At 46.3% G+C, this 18,152-nt stretch overlaps 1 protein-coding gene across 2 annotated transcripts in view; it reads right to left on the reverse strand.

Annotated features, from left to right (window-relative positions):
* Positions 1-18,152, reverse strand: part of MCM10 (minichromosome maintenance 10 replication initiation factor) — a 130,945-nt gene that overhangs the window by 68,310 nt on the left and 44,483 nt on the right. For both annotated transcript variants that reach the window (XM_069765199.1, XM_069765200.1), the window contains exons 10-12: positions 8,241-8,437; positions 7,104-7,204; positions 6,909-7,022 (exon numbers count right to left, since the gene is read on the reverse strand). In XM_069765199.1, the coding sequence (XP_069621300.1) occupies positions 6,909-7,022; positions 7,104-7,204; positions 8,241-8,437 (412 nt within the window). The remainder of the gene's footprint in view (positions 1-6,908; positions 7,023-7,103; positions 7,205-8,240; positions 8,438-18,152) is intronic.

The raw sequence follows: 18,152 nt of genomic DNA on the forward strand, positions 1-18,152 counted from the left end.
CGCAGTGTCATCAAGAAGTTTAACCCCTTTCTGACCTTGGACGGGATAGTACGTCCGAGGTCAGATCCCCTGCTTTGATGCAGGGCTCCGCAGTGAGCCCGCATCAAAGCCGGGACATGTCAGCTGTTTTGAACAGCTGACATGAGCCCGTAATAGGCGCGGGCAGAATCGCGATCTGCCCGCACCTATTAACTAGTTAAATGCCGCTGTCAAACGCAGACAGCGGCATTTAACTACCGCTTCCGGCCGGGCGGCCGGAAATGACGTCATCGCCGACCCCCGTCACATGATCGGGGGTCGGCGATGCGTCAGGATGGTAACCATAGAGGTCCTAGAGACCTCTATGGTTACTGATCACCGGTGGCTGTGAGCGCCACCCTGTGGTCGGCGCTCACAGCACACCTGCAATTCTGCTACATAGCAGCGAACAGCAGATCGCTGCTATGTAGCAGAGGCGATCGCGTTGTGCCTGCTTCTAGCCTCCCATGGAGGCTATTGAAGCATGGCAAAAGTAAAAAAAAAAAAAAAAAGTTAAAAAAAAATGTGAAAAAAAAATAAAAAAATAAGTTTAAATCACCCCCCTTTCGCCCCAATCAAAATAAATAAAAAAAAAAATAAAATCAAATCTACACATATTTGGTATCGCCGCGCTCAGAATCGCCCGATCTATCAATTAAAAAAAAGCATTAACCTGATCGCTAAACGGCGTAGCGAGAAAAAAAATTCAAAACGCCAGAATTCCGTTTTTTAGGTCGCCGCGACATTGCATTAAAATGCAATAACGGGCGATCAAAAGAACGTATCTGCACCAAAATGCTTTCATTAAAAACGTCATCTCGGCACGCAAAAAATAAGCCCTCAACCGACCCCAGATAACGAAAAATGGAGACGCTACGAGTATCAGAAAATGGCGCAATTTTTTTTTTTTAGCAAAGTTTGGAATTTTTTTTCACCAGTTAGATAAAAAATAACCTAGTCATGTTAGGTGTCTATGAACTCGTACTGACCTGGAGAATCATAATGGCAGGTTAGTTTTAGCATGTAATGAACCTAGCAAAAAAGCCAAACAAAAAACAAGTGTGGGATTGCACTTTTTTTTGCAATTTCACCGCACTTGGAATTTTTTCCCCGTTTTCTAGTACACGACATGCTAAAACCAATGATGTCGTTCAAAAGTACAACTCGTCCCGCAAAAAATAAGCCCTCACATGGTCAAATTGACAGAAAATTTAAAAAGTTATGGCTCTGGGAAGGAAGGGAGTGAAAAACGAACACGGAAAAACGAAAAATCCCAAGGTCATGAAGGGGTTAAAGCCCATGGCACTGTGGCTAACCTTCCTAGATGTGGACGGAAAAGAAAAATTGACCGGAGATTTGAACGCAAGATTGTGCGGATGTTGGATAAATAACCTCGACTAACATCCAAACAAGTTCAAACTGCCCTGCAGTCCGAGCGTACAACAGTGTCAACCCGTATTATCCGTCGGCATCTGAATGAAAAGGGACTGTATGGTAGGAGACCCAGGAAGACTCCACTTCTTACCCGAGACATAAAAAAGCCAGGCTGGATTTTGCCAAAACTTACCTGAAAAAGCCTAAAACGTTTTTGAAGAACGTTATCTGGTCAGATGAGACAAAAGTAGAGCTTTTTGGGCAAAGGCATCAACATAGAGTTTACAGGAGAAAAAAAAAGAGGCAAAGAAAAGAACACGGTCCCTACAGTCAAACATGGCGGAGGCTCCCTGATGTTTTGGGGTTGCTTTGCTGCCTCTGGCACTGGACTGCTTGAGCGTGTGCATGGCATTATGAAGTCTGAAGACTACTAACAAATTTTGCAGCATAATGTAGGGCCCAATGTGAGAAAGCTGGGTCTCCCTCAGAGGTCATGGGACTTCCACCAGGACAATGACCCAAAACACTTCAAAAAGCACTAGAAAATGGTTTGAGAGAAAGCACTGGAGACTTCTAAGGTGGCCAGCAATGAGTCCAGACCTGAATCCCATAGAACACCTCTGAAGAGATCTAAAAATGGCAGTTTGGAGAAGGCACCCTTCAAATATCAGGGACCTGGAGCAGTTTGCCAAAGAAGAATGGTCTAAAATTCTAGCAGAGCATTGTAAGAAACTCATTGATGGTTACCGGAAGCGGTTGGTCGCAGTTATTTTGGCTAAAGGTTGTGCAACCAAGTATTAGGCTGAGGGTGCCAATACTTTTGTCTGGCCCATTTTTGGAGTTTTGTGTGAAATTATCAATGTTTTGATTTTTGCTTCATTCTCAATCATTTTCAGGAAGAAACTGAGTATTATCTGACAGAATTGCAGGGGTGTCAATACTTTTTGCCACAACTGTAGATGCGAGCGGAAGATGTCTTGCAAGCGCTTATCATGGTGGCAATGACTTGCTGGGAGAAACCAGCTTGAGTTAGGATCCAGGTTTCAACAGCCAAGCCGTTAAACGTAGGGCCCCTGAGCTCTGGTGGTAGATTGGCCCTTGGTGAAGCAGATGTGGGCGTTCTGGTAACCACCAGGGAACGTCGGCTACGAGCTCCGCGTACCACGCGCGGCGAGGCCAATCTGAGGCGACTAGGATCAAAGTAACCCCTTCCATCTTGATTTTCCAGATTACCTTCGGTAGTAAAGGAAGCGGAGCAAACACGTACGGGAAGGGGAACCGATGTCATGGGGATATCAACGCAAAGGCAAATCTGCTGGAAGACCTCCGGATGGAGTTCCCACTCTCCCGAGGCGAGGCACTGACGGCTGAGAAAGTCTGCTGCCCAGTTCTCGACGCCTGGAATGTGCACTGCGGAAATGATGGAGTGGTTGTTCTCGGCCCAACGGAGAATGTGGGAGACATCCCGCAACGCCGCTCTGCTGCGGGTCCCCCCCTGATGGTTTATGTACACCTCAGCTGTGACGTTGTCTGATTGAATCCAAATTGGGTGACCCGCGAGGAGGAAGTGGAAACGTCTCAGGGCAAATCTGATCGCTCGAATCTCCAAGATGTTTATCGGAAGTCTCGACTCACGAATGGTCCAACGCCCCTGGGCAGTGTCGTGGCGAAATACCGCTCCCCAACCAAGGAGGCTGGCGTCGGTAGTCACCACCAGCCAGTGGGTTGGGAGAGAGGATCTCCCCTGGCTGAGGGATGATTCCAAAGTCCACCATTTGAGCGCTTGCCTGATCTGCGGGGGCAGAGGACATGGCTGATCGAGGGATAAGGGACTCCTGTCCCAGTTGTCCAGCAAAGTCTGTTGTAAGGGGCGGAGATGCAGTTGAGCGAAGGGAACCGCTTCCATTGTGGCCATCATTTTTCCCAGGATCCTCATGGCAAACCGAATGGAATGAGGAAAGGGACAACAAAGCGTCCGGGTTCCCTGCTGAAGCGCTTGGGCCTTGGACCAAGGAAGCAGGACCAGCCCCTGGGACATGTCCAGGATCATGCCTAGGTAGGCGATCCGTCGGGCTGGAACGGGGGAGGACTTGTCCAAGTTGATCAGCCAGCCCAGGCGTGAAAGGGTATCCAAGGTAATGCGGACACTTGCTTCGCAGGCATGATAGACGACCTCCTGATGAAAGGTCCGTCCTAAGTATGGCAACACGACCACTCCTCGGGAGTGAAGAATGGCCATGACCTTTGTGAATACCCTGGGCGCGGTGGCAAGGCCGAAGGGTAAGGCCGTGAATTGAAAATGGTCCTCCTGCATGACAAAGCGCAGGAACCTTTGATGTGGTGGGAAGACTGGGATATGGAGATAAACATCTTTGATGTCTATTGATGCTAGAAACTCTCCTCTCTCCAATGAGGAAATGACCGACCGGAGGGATTCCATCCTCAAGTGCCGGACCTTTACAATCTTGTTTAGGAGCTTTAGGTCCAAAATAGGGCGCACGTTCCGTCCTTTTTGGAACGACGAAGAGGTTTGAGTAAAAACCTCTGAATCTCTCGTGTTCTGGAACCAGAATAATGACTCCGTTTTGGCGGAGAGATTCGATGGCGCGGTGAAGTGCGCGAGACTGAGCTCCTGAACTTGGGAGACAAGAGGGAAAAAACCGTGCCGGAGGGAAGGCGGAGAAATCTATTTTGTAACCAGAAGACACTTACCCATTCGTCGTGGATGATGTAAAGCCAGACATGTTGAAAGAGAAGCAGGCGTCCGCCTACTCTGGTCATGTCGACCGGAAGACTCCCCGAGTCATTGTGAAGGAAATCTGGAGGGCCTGGATCCCCTGGTTCTGGGTTGCCTAGGCTTACCTCGCCAGGAAGGATTCAGCCTGTATGAGGGCCGAGGATCTTTGTCTGGACGTGGAGATCGTTCTGATCTGGACGAGGCCGTGGAGGAGGACCAGAATAGGCTACTGCGAAAGGGCCGAAAGCGAAAATGTTGCTGACGCTGAAAAGCAGTTTTAGGCCTGTGCTGCGGGAGGAATTTGCTTTTCCCTCCTGTAGCATCGTAAATAAGCTGGTCTAATTTTTCTCCAAACAGACATCCGCTCTGAAAAGGCAGAGAAATCAGGAGACTTTTTAGACGAGCAATCCGCGCGCCACTGGAGTCTAAGCCATAGTGCTCTCCTAATGGTGACGGCGTTTGAGGCAGCAACTGCCGCACAGTCTGCTGCGTCTAAAGACGCATACATCACATAGTCTCCAGCCATGGCGATTTGTTTGGCGAGATCCGCCGCCTCAGACGGAAGAGCCTGGTCCTGAATAGATTTTGCAAGGGCATCTGCCCACAAAACCTTTGCTTTTGCGACCCATGCGGCCGCGAAGGAAGGGGATAAAGAGGAACCTGAGGCTTCATATATTGAGCGAGCCAGTGAATCTATCTAGCGTTCTGTGGCATTTTTAATTGAAGCCCCATCAGGTACAGATAAAAGCGTTTTGGTAGCAAAACACGATACCGAAAGATCTACTGTTGGAGGTTCCGTCCAATCTTTGACAAGATCTGCGGAAAAGGGATACTTCAATCCCAGGGCCTTTTTACCCGTAAAGCGCTTATCCGGTCGCTCCCTGTGTTGCCGGACTATATCTAAGAAATCTGGATGCGAGGCGAACACCCTATGGGATCGCTTGGTTCTTGTAAAAGATAACGCATGATCCGGAGCCGAATTAGGGTCATCATCAACCTTTAGCGCATGATTGACAGCTTCAATCAGGGAATCCACAGTTGATTGAAACTCCGGAGAATCCGGGTCCAAGGACGCCTCAGACTCATACTCAGAATCATGATCGCTGCGAACCCCTGGAGAGGGTGAGCGAGAAGTGGAGCTGAATAGCGTGGTGACTGCTCAGGAGAGGTAGTGCGGATCCGTTTTTTGGATGTCCATACCTCCTTCAGGTGAGAGCGGCCCCTGCTGGTCGATGATTCCCCTGTAAGGGAGGGGTCTCTTAACCCAGGTAAACGAGTGCCCCGCTCCCCAGAGAGGTCATGAAGGGATTCAATCGCTTTGGCCAGCGAAGCCATGGATTGTGACAGTGATGCGGCCCACTCAGGGGGGCTAGATACACTGGGGTCGGTAGCGGCGGAGGGCTCCTGGCCACATTGGGCATCACAGGCTGGGCAGAGAGGAGAGCTTTGAGGCCAGGGGAGAGGAGCCTGGCAGGTGGTACACGCAGTGAAAACGGTGGCATGAACCTTTGTAGCCTTTTTAGCCCTTGACTACGACATGATGTACCCGAATATAAGTAAAAACGCTCTAGTGGAAGCTATGAGGGGTAAAGCTGCAGGGAAGCACTTTACCCAGGTCCTGTGCCCCGCAATAAGATGAGGCGGCGCGCAGAGTAGGGGAGAAGACTGGTGTCCAGGGCTTGACACGTGCAGAATAAAGGCGGCCGAAAACAGCGGAGCTGTGCAGGGAAAATGGCTGCCGAGATTTGGGGGGGGAATTCTCACATAGAGCGAGAAGCGCCAGGTCTGTGGGCGGAGCCCCCGGAATAATGCGACCGGTGGGCGGGGCCTATCGGGATGCGGACTACACGAAGGCCGAAGCCTAAATTTCTGGCTGCGGCCGGCGCGCACCCGCGGACCGCCGGGAAAGAGCCGCGGAGCCCTGCCGCTATGGAGCCCTCCTATGCCTGCCAGAAAACGACCCCTCCTGGGTGGCACTTACCCCAATATGAAGGGGATGGCAGATGCCACAGGTCAGAGCTGTGCCCGGGGTAGATAGGACGGTGCAGGGTTGGGGGAGCCTCCATCCACCATCCCCTTAAAATGGGGGTGGAGAGGAACCGTCCGCCTCCTTCCATCATCCGCTCTTTTCAGTGGTGATGCAGTGGGGGCTGCACGGACGCCACAATGTAGAGTGCCTCTGAACATCCAAGGGTTAGACCAGGTGGGCAGGGCGAGATGTCCGGCAATAGCCCTGGCTGCAGAAGAGGATACGTGGAGGTGACACTCCAGTGCTCACCTGATAAGGGAGGGGGGGAGATCCGTGCCTTGAAAGGGCCCGTCGCCCGTAGAATCAGCTCAGGCAGTGGCATCCCACGTTGCAGGAGAGGATACGGAGAGGCGACTCTCTCTGTACTCGCCTGTTGTTGGTTCGGGGAGATCGGAGCCTTGAAAGGTTCCGTCGCCCCTTCGTCCGGGTAGAAAGGTTAAATAGTAAAAAAAAAAATCAAAAAGGTAAGAAAAAAGTTCTGGTCTGAATAGCAGACCCAGTGTGCCTCCTACGGACACTAAGCTTGAACTGGGTCTCTGGAAGCCAGCATGAGGGTGTATACTGCAGGGGAGGAGCTAACTTTTTTTTGTCTCTACTTAGTGTCAGCCTCCTAGCGACAGCAGCATAACACCCATGGATCTGTGTCCCCCAATGTGGCGAAGGAGAAAACAAGTGATATAAAGACTAGACAATTTTCAACTTAAAAAAACAACTATAGCATAAAAAATAAGATTGTTTAAACGACCCTACCTTGTGCACTTAGGCCAGAGAGATGTTTCTTTAAATTAAGCGCCCCTGGAGTTGGTGCAGACAACAGCTCTTTAAACTCATCTGAACACTGCACACTGCTTTTTCTAGCAGCCTCTGCAAGTGAGATAGATGCCAATATTACTATAAAATGTTTTGAGGGGTCATATCAACAAAACCCAAACAATGTTTACGTACCCATCTTCTTTCTTGCTTCCAGCGCAATGGCATCTGCTCCTTTCACCACCATATTGGACAGTGTTGTCTGCACAGTTTTCTTTGGTGCTGAAGCTGCTGCACTGTAAAACATATATATATATATTATATTATATAGTGAATATATATATATATATATATATATATATATATATATATATATATATATATATATATATATATATATATATATATATATATATATATATATATATATATATATATATATATATATACATACATACACACGCACTGCATTTTTTGGATTATAAGCCCCCCAAATTTGGGGGGAAAATGGGGGTGTGTTTTATAATGCGGATATACCTTACCGGTACCGTTGCTGCAGGCTGGGTTGCGGGGGCGCCCGGCGGTGCTGCTGCAGTTTCTACGGAGCTGCGGGGGCTCTGCCGACATTGTCTGAAAGGCTGGAGCCCCCGCAGTTCCATGGGTTTCCTGTGTGGTGGACTCCGGGAAAATAGCCACCGGGGGCGGAACATTCGCAGATGGAGATCTCGTCACCCCGGCGGCCCTTTTCCCGGAGTCCACCGCACAGGAAACCATGGAATTGCGAGGGCTCTGGCCTTTCACAAAATGTCGGCAGAGTCCCAGCAGCAGCGCTGGACACCCGTAGGGGCGCGTCGCACATCGGAACACTCCCTCATCCCAGCCTGCAGCATCGCCTCACTCCTGCCTTCTCCAGCAGCGACCCTGGGACTTTGTTTCACAGCAGCCACCACCCTCCGGTTAGCAATAAGACGCATGGATTATAAGAAGCGCTACCATTTTATTAAAAAAAATTTTTTTTCCTATTTTTCTCCTCAAAATTTGGGGTGCGTTTTATAATCCAGAGCGTCTTTTAATCCGAAAAATATGGTATATAAGGATTAATTTTTGAACACGACGTATTCCATGAATGCGACAACTAATTCCATGAACTGCATTCATATAGAAATTACTGCATCAAGATTTCTCTTAAACATTGTCAAATCTATAGGTGTAAACTATAGAAAATGCCGCAGTTATTTAATACAGGAAACATATACCTGCTTTACTAGACATACAGTTCACCAATTTGGAAATAAGAGTTGCGGATGAAAAACGAAGAAGTGCAATACTCACATAGAAGCAGCATATGCCATAGATGATACACCTCCGTAGTGAAACCCATCCTGGCACAGTCTCTCTTTCAGGCCGCTTCCTCTCCTTGCCATCTTCTTTGGAACATGACCAGAATAACTGGATTGCAGATCTGCTCGTTTGGCGCTCACCTTCTTGTACTGGGCTTGTACATGGTACTGACAGTATTCACAATCGTTCTTTTTAAAACAAACAAATACATTAATCACTCATTTATTTTACGCCTATATATAGCGCACTAATTACCGCTGTGCTTTGCAGACATCAGCCAGCTTTATTAATAGACGAAAGAGAAAGTGGAGTAATCCAGAATCCGAGGCATCAAAAATGAAACAAAATTTATTGAAAAAAAACATTAAAATGGGCTCTGCATAAATACAATGAATTTCTTTAAAAGACACCTACTCTGTGTGTTTTGAACATTAAATGGGGCTCTTAATCATGATGATGTCCTAGATATGCTTATCGCAGAAATGATTGGATACAAAAACACTCGCTCCCCCAACAAAGAACCTCAGCACAATAAAAGTACAAAAATGAAAAAGTAATCATAAATAAATGTGATACACTATTTAAATGCAATTGAATAGGATCATTTTCACAATGACCTTTTAGAAAATGGGTAAAAAGGAATAGAATCCAATAATTTTGAAGAGATAGCAGTAACTTAGCCAGACCCACCTCATGTGGGACTGTTAATCCTTTCAATACCATATAAAATTAGCAATATAGTATCGCTCTGATGTTCCTCAAGAAAATGGCGTGAAACACCTGACAAGGACCGTTATTTGTAGAAGGTGTGGAATAGCAGCAACAGTATGTTCTGCAATTCTTGTCTTAAACTTGCATGTGGTGTAATTCACATGTTTTATACATTGTGGAAAGCAAAAGTTGTCTATCACAATATGTAATGTGTTACAATTAAGATTTTATATTACCAGTACAGCCGTTTTCAGTGGACAAAAAGAAAAAGGTTTTTTCATGCTTGCATACTACATACATACAGTACAGACCAAAAGTTTGGACACACCCTCATTTAAAGATTTTTCTGTATTTTCATGACTATGAAAATTGTACATTCACACTGAAGGCATCAAAACTATGAATTAACACATGTGGAATTATATACTTAACAAAAAAGTGTGAAACAACTGAAATTATGTCTTATATTCTAGGTTTTTCAAAGTAGCCACCTTTTGCTTTGATGACTGCTTTGCCCACTCTTGGCATTCTCTTGATGAGCTTCAAGAGGTAGTCACCAGAAATGGTTTTCACTTCACAGGTGTGCCCTGTCAGGTTTAATAAGTGGGATTTCTTTGCCTTATTAATGGGAATGGGACCATCAGTTGTGTTGTGCAGAAGTCTGGTGGATACACAGCTACTGAATAGACTGTTAGCTGCTTTTTTCTTGCCATAATACAAATTCTAAGTAAAGAAAAACGAGTGGCCATCATTACTTTAAGAAAAGAAGGTCAGTCAGTCCGAAAAATTGGGAAAACTTTGAAAGCGTCCCCAAGTGCAGTGGCAAAAACCATCAAGCGCTACAAAGAAACTGGCTCACATGAGGACCGCCCCAGGAAAGGAAGACCAAGAGTCACCTCTGCTTCTGAGGATAGGTTTATCCGAGTCACCAGCCTCAGAAGTCGCAGGTTAACCCCTTCATGACCCAGCCTATTTTGACCTTAAAGACCTTGCCGTTTTTTGCAATTCTGACCAGTGTCCCTTTATGAGGTAATAACTCAGGAACGCTTCAACGGATCCTAGCGGTTCTGAGATTGTTTTTTCGTGACATATTGGGCTTCATGTTAGTGGTAAATTTAGGTCAATAAATTCTGCGTTTATTTGTGATAAAAACGGAAATTTGGCGAAAATTTTGAAAATTTCGCAATTTTCACATTTTGAATTTTTATTCTGTTAAACCAGAGAGATATGTGACACAAAATAGTTAATAAATAACATTTCCCACATGTTTACTTTACATCAGCACAATTTTGGAAACAAAATTTTTTTTTGTTAGGAAGTTATAAGGGTTAAAATTTGACCAGCGATTTGTCATTTTTACAACGAAATTTACAAAACCATTTTTTTTAGGGACCACCTCACATTTGAAGTCAGTTTGAGGGGTCTATATGGCTGAAAATACCCAAAAGTGACACCATTCTAAAAACTGCACCCCTCAAGGTGCACAAAACCACATTCAAGAAGTTTATTAACCCTTCAGGTGCTTCACAGCAGCAGAAGCAACATGGAAGGAAAAAATGAACATTTAACTTTTTAGTCACAAAAATTATCTTTTAGCAACAATTTTTTTTATTTTCCCAATGGTAAAAGGAGAAACTGAACCACGAAAGTTGTTGTCCAATTTGTCCTGAGTACGCTGATACCTCATATGTGGGGGTAAACCACTGTTTGGGCGCACGGCAGGGCTTGGAAGGGAAGGAGCGCCATTTGACTTTTTGAATCAAAAATTGGCTCCACTCTTTAGCGGACACCATGTCACGTTTGGAGAGCCCCCGTGTGCCTAAAAATTGGAGCTCCCCCACAAGTGACCCCATTTTGGAAACTAGACGCCCCAAGGAACTTATCTAGATGCATAGTGAGCACTTTGAACCCCCAGGTGCTTCACAAATTAATCCGTAAAAATGAAAAAGTACTTTTTTTTTCACAAAAAAATTCTTTTAGCCTCAATTTTTTCATTTTCACATGGGCAACAGGATAAAATGGATCCTAAAATGTGTTGGGCAATTTCTCCTGAGTACACCAATACCTCACATGTGGGGGTAAACCACTGTTTGGGCACATGGTAAGGCTCGGAAGGGAAGGAGCGCCATTTGACTTTTTGAATGAAAAATTATTTCCATCGTTAGCGGACACCATGTCGCGTTTGGAGAGCTCCTGTGTGCCTAAACATTGGCGCTCCCCCACAAGTGACCCCATTTTGGAAACTAGACCCCCCAAGGAACTTATTTAGATGCCTAGTGAGCACTTTAAACCCTCAGGTGCTTCACAAATTGATCTGTAAAAATGAAAAAGTACTTTTTTTTCACAAAAAAATTCTTTTCGCCTCAATTTTTTCATTTTCACATGGGCAGTAGGGTAAAATGGATCATAAAATTTGTTGGGCAATTTCTCCCGAGTACGTCGATACCTCATATGTGGGGGTAAACCACTGTTTGGGCACTCGGCAGGGCTCGGAAGGGAAGGCGCGCCATTTGACTTTTTGAATGGAAAATTAGCTCCAATTGTTAGCGGACACCATGTCGCGTTTGGAGAGCCCCTGTGTGCCTAAACATTGGAGCTCCCCCACAAGTGACCCCATTTTGGAAACTAGACCCCCCAAGGAACTTATCTAGATGCATATTGAGCACTTTAAACCCCCAGGTGCTTCACAGAAGTTTATAACGCAGAGCCATGAAAATAAAAAATAATTTTTCTTTCCTCAAAAATGATTTTTTAGCCTGGAATTTCCTATTTTGCCAAGGATAATAGGAGAAATTGTTGTCCTGTTTGTCCTGAGTACGCAGATACCCAATATGTGGGGGTAAACCACTGTTTGGGCGCACGGCAGGGCTCGGAAGGGATGGCACGCCATTTGGCTTTTTAAATGGAAAATTAGCTCCAATCATTAGCGGACACCATGTCACGTTTGGAGAGCCCCTGTGTGCCTAAACATTGGAGATCCCCCAGAAATGACACCATTTTGGAAACTAGACCCCCAAAGGAACTAATCTAGATGTGTGGTGAGGACTTTGAACCCCCAAGTGCTTCACAGAAGTTTATAACGCAGAGCCATGAAAAAAAAAAAAAAATTATTTTCTCAAAAATGATCTTTTAGCCTGCAATTTTTTATTTTCCCAATGGTAACAGGAGAAATTTGACCCCAAAAGTTGTTGTCCAGTTTCTCCTGAGTACGCTGATACCCCATATGTGGGGGTAAATCACTGTTTGGGCACATGCCGGGGCTCGGAAGTGAAGTAGTGACGTTTTGAAATGCAGACTTTGATGGAATGCTCTGTGGGCGTCACGTTGCGTTTGCAGAGCCCCTGATGTGGCTTAACAGTAGAAACCCCCCACAAGTGACCCCATTTTGGAAACTAGACCCCAAAAGGAACTTATCTAGATGTGTGGTGAGCACTTTGAACCCCCAAGTGCTTCATAGAAGTTTATAATGCAGAGCCGTGAAAATAATAAATACGTTTTCTTTCCTCAAAAATAATTATTTAGCCCAGAATTTTTTATTTTCCCAAGGGTTACAGAAGAAACTGGACCCCAAAAGTTGTTGTCCAGTTTCTCCTGAGTACGCTGATACCCCATATGTGGGGGTAAACCACTGTTTGGGCACATGCCGAGGCTCGGAAGTGAAGTAGTGACGTTTTGAAATGCAGACTTTGATGGAATGCTCTGTGGGCGTCACGTTGCGTTTGCAGAGCCCCTGATGTGGCTTACCAGTAGAAACCCCCCACAAGTGACCGCATTTTGGAAACTAGACCCCGAAAGGAACTTATCTAGATGTGTGGTGAGCACTTTGAACCCCCAAGCGCTTCATAGAAGTTTATAATGCAGAGCCGTGAAAATAATAAATACGTTTTCTTTCCTCAAAAATAATTATTTAGCCCAGAATTTTTTAATTTTCCCAAGGGTAACAGGAGAAATTTGACCCCAATATTTGTTGTCCAGTTTCTCCTGAGTATGGTGATACCCCATATGTGGGGGTAAACTACTGTTTGGGCACATGCCGGGGCTTGGAATTGAAGTAGTGACGTTTTAAAATGCAGACTTTGATGGAATGCTCTGCGGGCGTCACGTTGCGTTTGCAGAGCCCCTGATGTGCCTAAACAGTAGAAACACCCCACAAATGACCCCATTTTGGAAACTAGACCCCGAAAGGAACTTATCTAGATGTGTGGTGAGCACTTTGAACCCCCAAGTGCTTCATAGAAGTTTATAATGCAGAGCCGTGAAAATAATAAATACGTTTTCTTTCCTCAAAAATAATTATTTAGCCCAGAATTTTTTATTTTCCCAAGGGTTACAGGAGAAATTGGACCCCAAAAGTTGTTGTCCAGTTTCTCCTGAGTACGCTGATACCCCATGAGTGGGGGTAAACCACTGTTTGGGCACACGTCGGGGCTCAGAAGGGAAGTAGTGACTTTTGAAATGCAGACTTTGATGGAATGGTCTGCGGGTGTCACGTTGCGTTTGCAGAGCCCCTGGTGTGCCTAAACAGTAGAAACCCCCACAAGTGACCCCATTTTAGAAATTAGACCCCCAAGGAACTTATCTAGATATGTGGTGAGCACTTTGAACCCCCAAGTGCTTCACAGACGTTTACAACGCAGAGCCGTGAAAATAAAAAATAATTTTTCTTTCCTCAAAAATTATGTTTTAGCAAGCATTTTTTTTGATTCACAAGGGTAACAGGAGAAATTGGACCCCAGTAATTGTTGCGCAGTTTGTCCTGAGTATGCTGGTACCCCATATGTGGGGGTAAACCACTGTTTGGGCACACGTCAGGGCTCGGAAGTGAGGGAGCACCATTTGACTTTTTGAATACGAGATTGGCTGGAATCAATGGTGGCGCCATGTTGCGTTTGGAGACCCCTGATGTGCCTAAACAGTGGTAACCCCTCAATTCTACCTCCAACACTAACCCCAACACACCCCTAACCCTAATCCCAACTGTAGCCATAACCCTAAACACAACCCTAACCGCAACACACCCCTAACCACAACCCTAACCCCAACACACCCCTAACCATAACCACAACCCTAATTCCAACCCTAACCCTAAGGCTATGTGCCCACGTTGCGGATTCGTGTGAGATATTTTCGCACCATTTTTGAAAAATCCGCGGGTAAAAGGCATTGCGTTTTACCTGCGGATTTTCCGCGGATTTCCAGTGTTTTTTGTGCGGATTTCACCTGCGGATTCCTATTGAGGAACAGGTGTAAAACGCTGCGGAATCCGCACAAAGAATTGACATGCTGCGGAAAATACAACGCAGCGTTTCCGCGTGGTATTTTCTGCACCATGGGCACAGCGGATTTGGTTTCCATATGTTTACATGGTACTGTAAACCTGATGGAACACTGCTGCGAATCCGCAGCCAAATCCGCACCGTGTGCACATAGCCTAATTCTAAAGGTATGTGCACACGCTGCGGAAAACGCTGCGGATCCGCAGCAGTTTCCCATGAGTTTACAGTTCAATGTAAACCTACGGGAAACAAAAATCGCTGTGCCCATGCTGCGGAAAAACTGCACGGAAACGCAGCGGTTTACATTCCGCAGCATGTCACTTCTTTGTGCGGATTCCGCAGCGGTTTTACAACTGCTCAAATAGAAAATCGCAGTTGTAAAACCGCAGTGAAATGCGCAGAAAAACCGCGGTAAATCCGCCATAAATCCGCAGCGGTTTAGCACTGCGGATTTATCAAATCCGCAGCGGAAAAATCCGCAGAGGACCAGAATACGTGTGCACATACCGAAACCCTAACCCTAGCCCTAACCCTACCCCTAGCCCTACCCCTACCCCTAGCCCTAACCCTAACCCTATTCTAACATTAGTGGAAAAAAAAAAATTTCTTTATTTTTTTATTGTCCCTACCTATGGGGGTGACAAAGGGGGGGGGGGGGTCATTTATTATTTTTTTTATTTTGATCACTGAGATATAATCTATCTCAGCGATCAAAATGCACTTTGGAACGAATCTGCCGGCCGGCAGATTCGGCGGGCGCACTGCGTATGCGCCCGCCATTTTGGAAGATGGCGGCGCCCAGGGAGAAGACGGACGGGACCCCGGCTGGATCGGTAAGTATGAAGGGGTGGGGGGGGGGGACCACGGGGGGGGGGGGGGAATCGGAGTGCGGGAGGGGTGGAACGGAGCACGGGGGGCGTGGAACGGAGCACGGGGGGGCTGGAATGGAGCACGGGGGGGTGGAACGGAGCACCGGGGGGGGGGGGGTGTGTGGATCGGAGTGCAGGGGGGGTGATTGGAGCACGGGGGGGTGATTGGAGCACGGGGGGAGCGGACAAGAGCACGGGGGGGAGCGGAGCACTGGACGGAGGGGAGCCGGAGCAGTGTACCGGCCAGATCGGAGGGCTGGGGGGGGCGATCGGAGGGGTGGGGTGGGGGCACACTAGTATTTCCAGCCATGGCCGATGATATTTCAGCATCGGCCATGGCTGGATTGTAATATTTCACCCGTTATAATGGGTGAAATATTACAAATCGCTCTGATTGGCAGTTTCACTTTCAACAGCCAATCAGAGCGATCGTAGCCACGAGGGGGTGAAGCCACCCCCCCTGGGCTAAACTACCACTCCCCCTGTCCCTGCAGATCGGGTGAAATGGGAGTTAACCCTTTCACCCGATCTGCAGGGACGCGATCTTTCCATGACGCCGCATAGGCGTCATGGGTCGGAATGGCACCGACTTTCATGACGCCTACGTGGCGTCAAAGGTCGGGAAGGGGTTAACAGCAGCTCAGATTAGAGACCAGGTCAATGACACACAGTTCTAGCAGCAGACACAACTCAACACCAACTGTTAAGAGGAGACTTTGTGCAGCAGGCCTTCATGGTAAAATAGCTGCTAGGAAACCACTGCTATGGACAGGCAACAAGCAGAAGAGACTTGTTTGGGCTAAAGAACCCAAGGAATGGACATTAGACCAGTGGAAATCTGTGCTTTGGTCTGATGAGTCCAAATTTGAGATCTTTGGTTCCAACCACCGTGTCTTTGTGAGACGTAGAAAAGGTGAACGGATGGACTCTACATGCCTGGTTCCCACCGTGAAGCATGGAGGACGAGGTGTGATGGTGTGGGGGTGTTTTGCTAGTGACACTGTTGGAGATTTATTCAAAAATTGAAGGCATACTGAACCAGCATGGCTACTACAGCATCTTGCAGCGGCATCCTATTCCATCCGGTTTGCGTTTAGTTGGACCATCATATATTTTTACTTTTTATCAGGACAATGACCCCAAACACACCTCCAGGCTGTGTAAGGGCTAATGTCAAGAAGGAGAGTGATGGGGTGCTATGCCAGATGACCTGGCCTCCACAGTCACCAGACCTGAACCCAATCGAGATGGTTTGGGGTGAGCTGGACCGCAGAGCGAAAGGGCCAACAAGTGCTAAGCATCTCTGGGAACTCCTTCAAGATTGTTGGAAGACCATTCCTGGTGACTACCTCATCAAGCTCATCAAGAGAATGCCAAGAGTGAGCAAAGCAGTTATCAAAGCAAAAGGTGGCTACTTTGAAGAACCTAGAATATAAGACATAATTTCAGTTGTTTCACACTTTTTTGTTAAGTATAGAATTCCACATGTGTTAATTCATAGTTTTGATGCCTTCAGTGTGAATATACAATTTTCAGTCATGAAAATACAGAAAAATCTTTAAATGAGAAGGTGTGTCCAAACTTTTGGTCTGTACTGTACATACAAACAAAAAAAATTCATAAGATATCCAAGTTGAGAAAACTCCCTTGTCACAGCTAAAAAAAAAAAAAAAAAAAAAAAAAAAGTGGCCAAGTGACAGGAGGTTGCCCAATGTCATAGCTCTGAAAGCAGTACATTGATGCCAGGAGACGATATTTTAGCTAGAGCATCATCTTTATACAAGAGAGGTACATTTCTATATACAGGTCCTTCTCAAAAAATTAGCATATAGTGTTAAATTTCATTATTTACCATAATGTAATGATTACAATTAAACTTTCATATATTATAGATTCATTATCCACCAACTGAAATTTGTCAGGTCTTTTATTGTTTTAATACTGATGATTTTGGCATACAAGTCCTGATAACCCAAAAAACCTGTCTCAATAAATTAGCATATTTCACCCATCCAATCAAATAAAAGTGTTTTTTAATAACAAACAAAAAAACCAACAAATAATAATGTTCAGTTATGCACTCAATACTTGGTCGGGAATCCTTTGGCAGAAATGACTGCTTCAATGCGGCGTGGCATGGAGGCAATCAGCCTGTGACACTGCTGAGATGTTATGGAGGCCCAGGATGCTTCAATAGCGGCCTTAAGCTCATCCAGAGTGTTGGCTCTTGCATCTCTCAACTTTCTCTTCACAATATCCCACAGATTCTCTATGGGGTTCAGGTCAGGAGAGTTGGCAGGCCAATTGAGCACAGTAATACCATGGTCAGTAAACCATTTACCAGTGGTTTTGGCACTGTGAGCAGGTGCCAGGTCATGCTGAAAAATGAAATCTTCATCTCCATAAAGCATTTCAGCCGATGGAAGCATGAAGTGCTCCAAAATCTCCTGATAGCTAGCTGCATTGACCCTGCCCTTGATGAAACACAGTGGACCAACACCAGCAGCTGACATGGCACCCCACACCATCACTGACTGTGGGTACTTGACACTGGACTTCAGGCATTTTGGCATTTCCTTCTCCCCAGTCTTCCTCCAGACTCTGGCATCTTGATTTCCGAATGACATGCAAAATTTGCTTTCATCAGAAAAAAGTACTTGGGACCACTTAGCAACAGTCCAGTGCTGCTTCTCTGTAGCTCAAAAGTGGCTTTACCTGGGGAATGCGGCACCTGTAGCCCATTTCCTGCACACGCCTGTGCACGGTGGCTCTGGATGTTTCCACACCAGACTCAGTCCACTGCTTCCTCAGGTTCCCCAAGGTCTGGAATCGGTCTTTCTCCACAATCTTCCTCAGGGTCCGGTCTCCTCTTCTCGTTGTACAGCGTTTTCTGCCACATTGTTTCCTTCCAACAGACTTACCATTGAGGTGCCTTGATACAGCACTCTGGGAACAGCCTATTTGTTGAGAAATTTCTTTCTGTGTCTTACCCTCTTGCTTGAGGGTGTCAATGATGGCCTTCTTGACATCTGTCAGGTCGCTAGTCT

Source organism: Ranitomeya imitator, chromosome 4 (genome assembly GCF_032444005.1).
Source record: "Ranitomeya imitator isolate aRanImi1 chromosome 4, aRanImi1.pri, whole genome shotgun sequence".
NCBI lineage: Eukaryota > Metazoa > Chordata > Amphibia > Anura > Dendrobatidae > Ranitomeya > Ranitomeya imitator.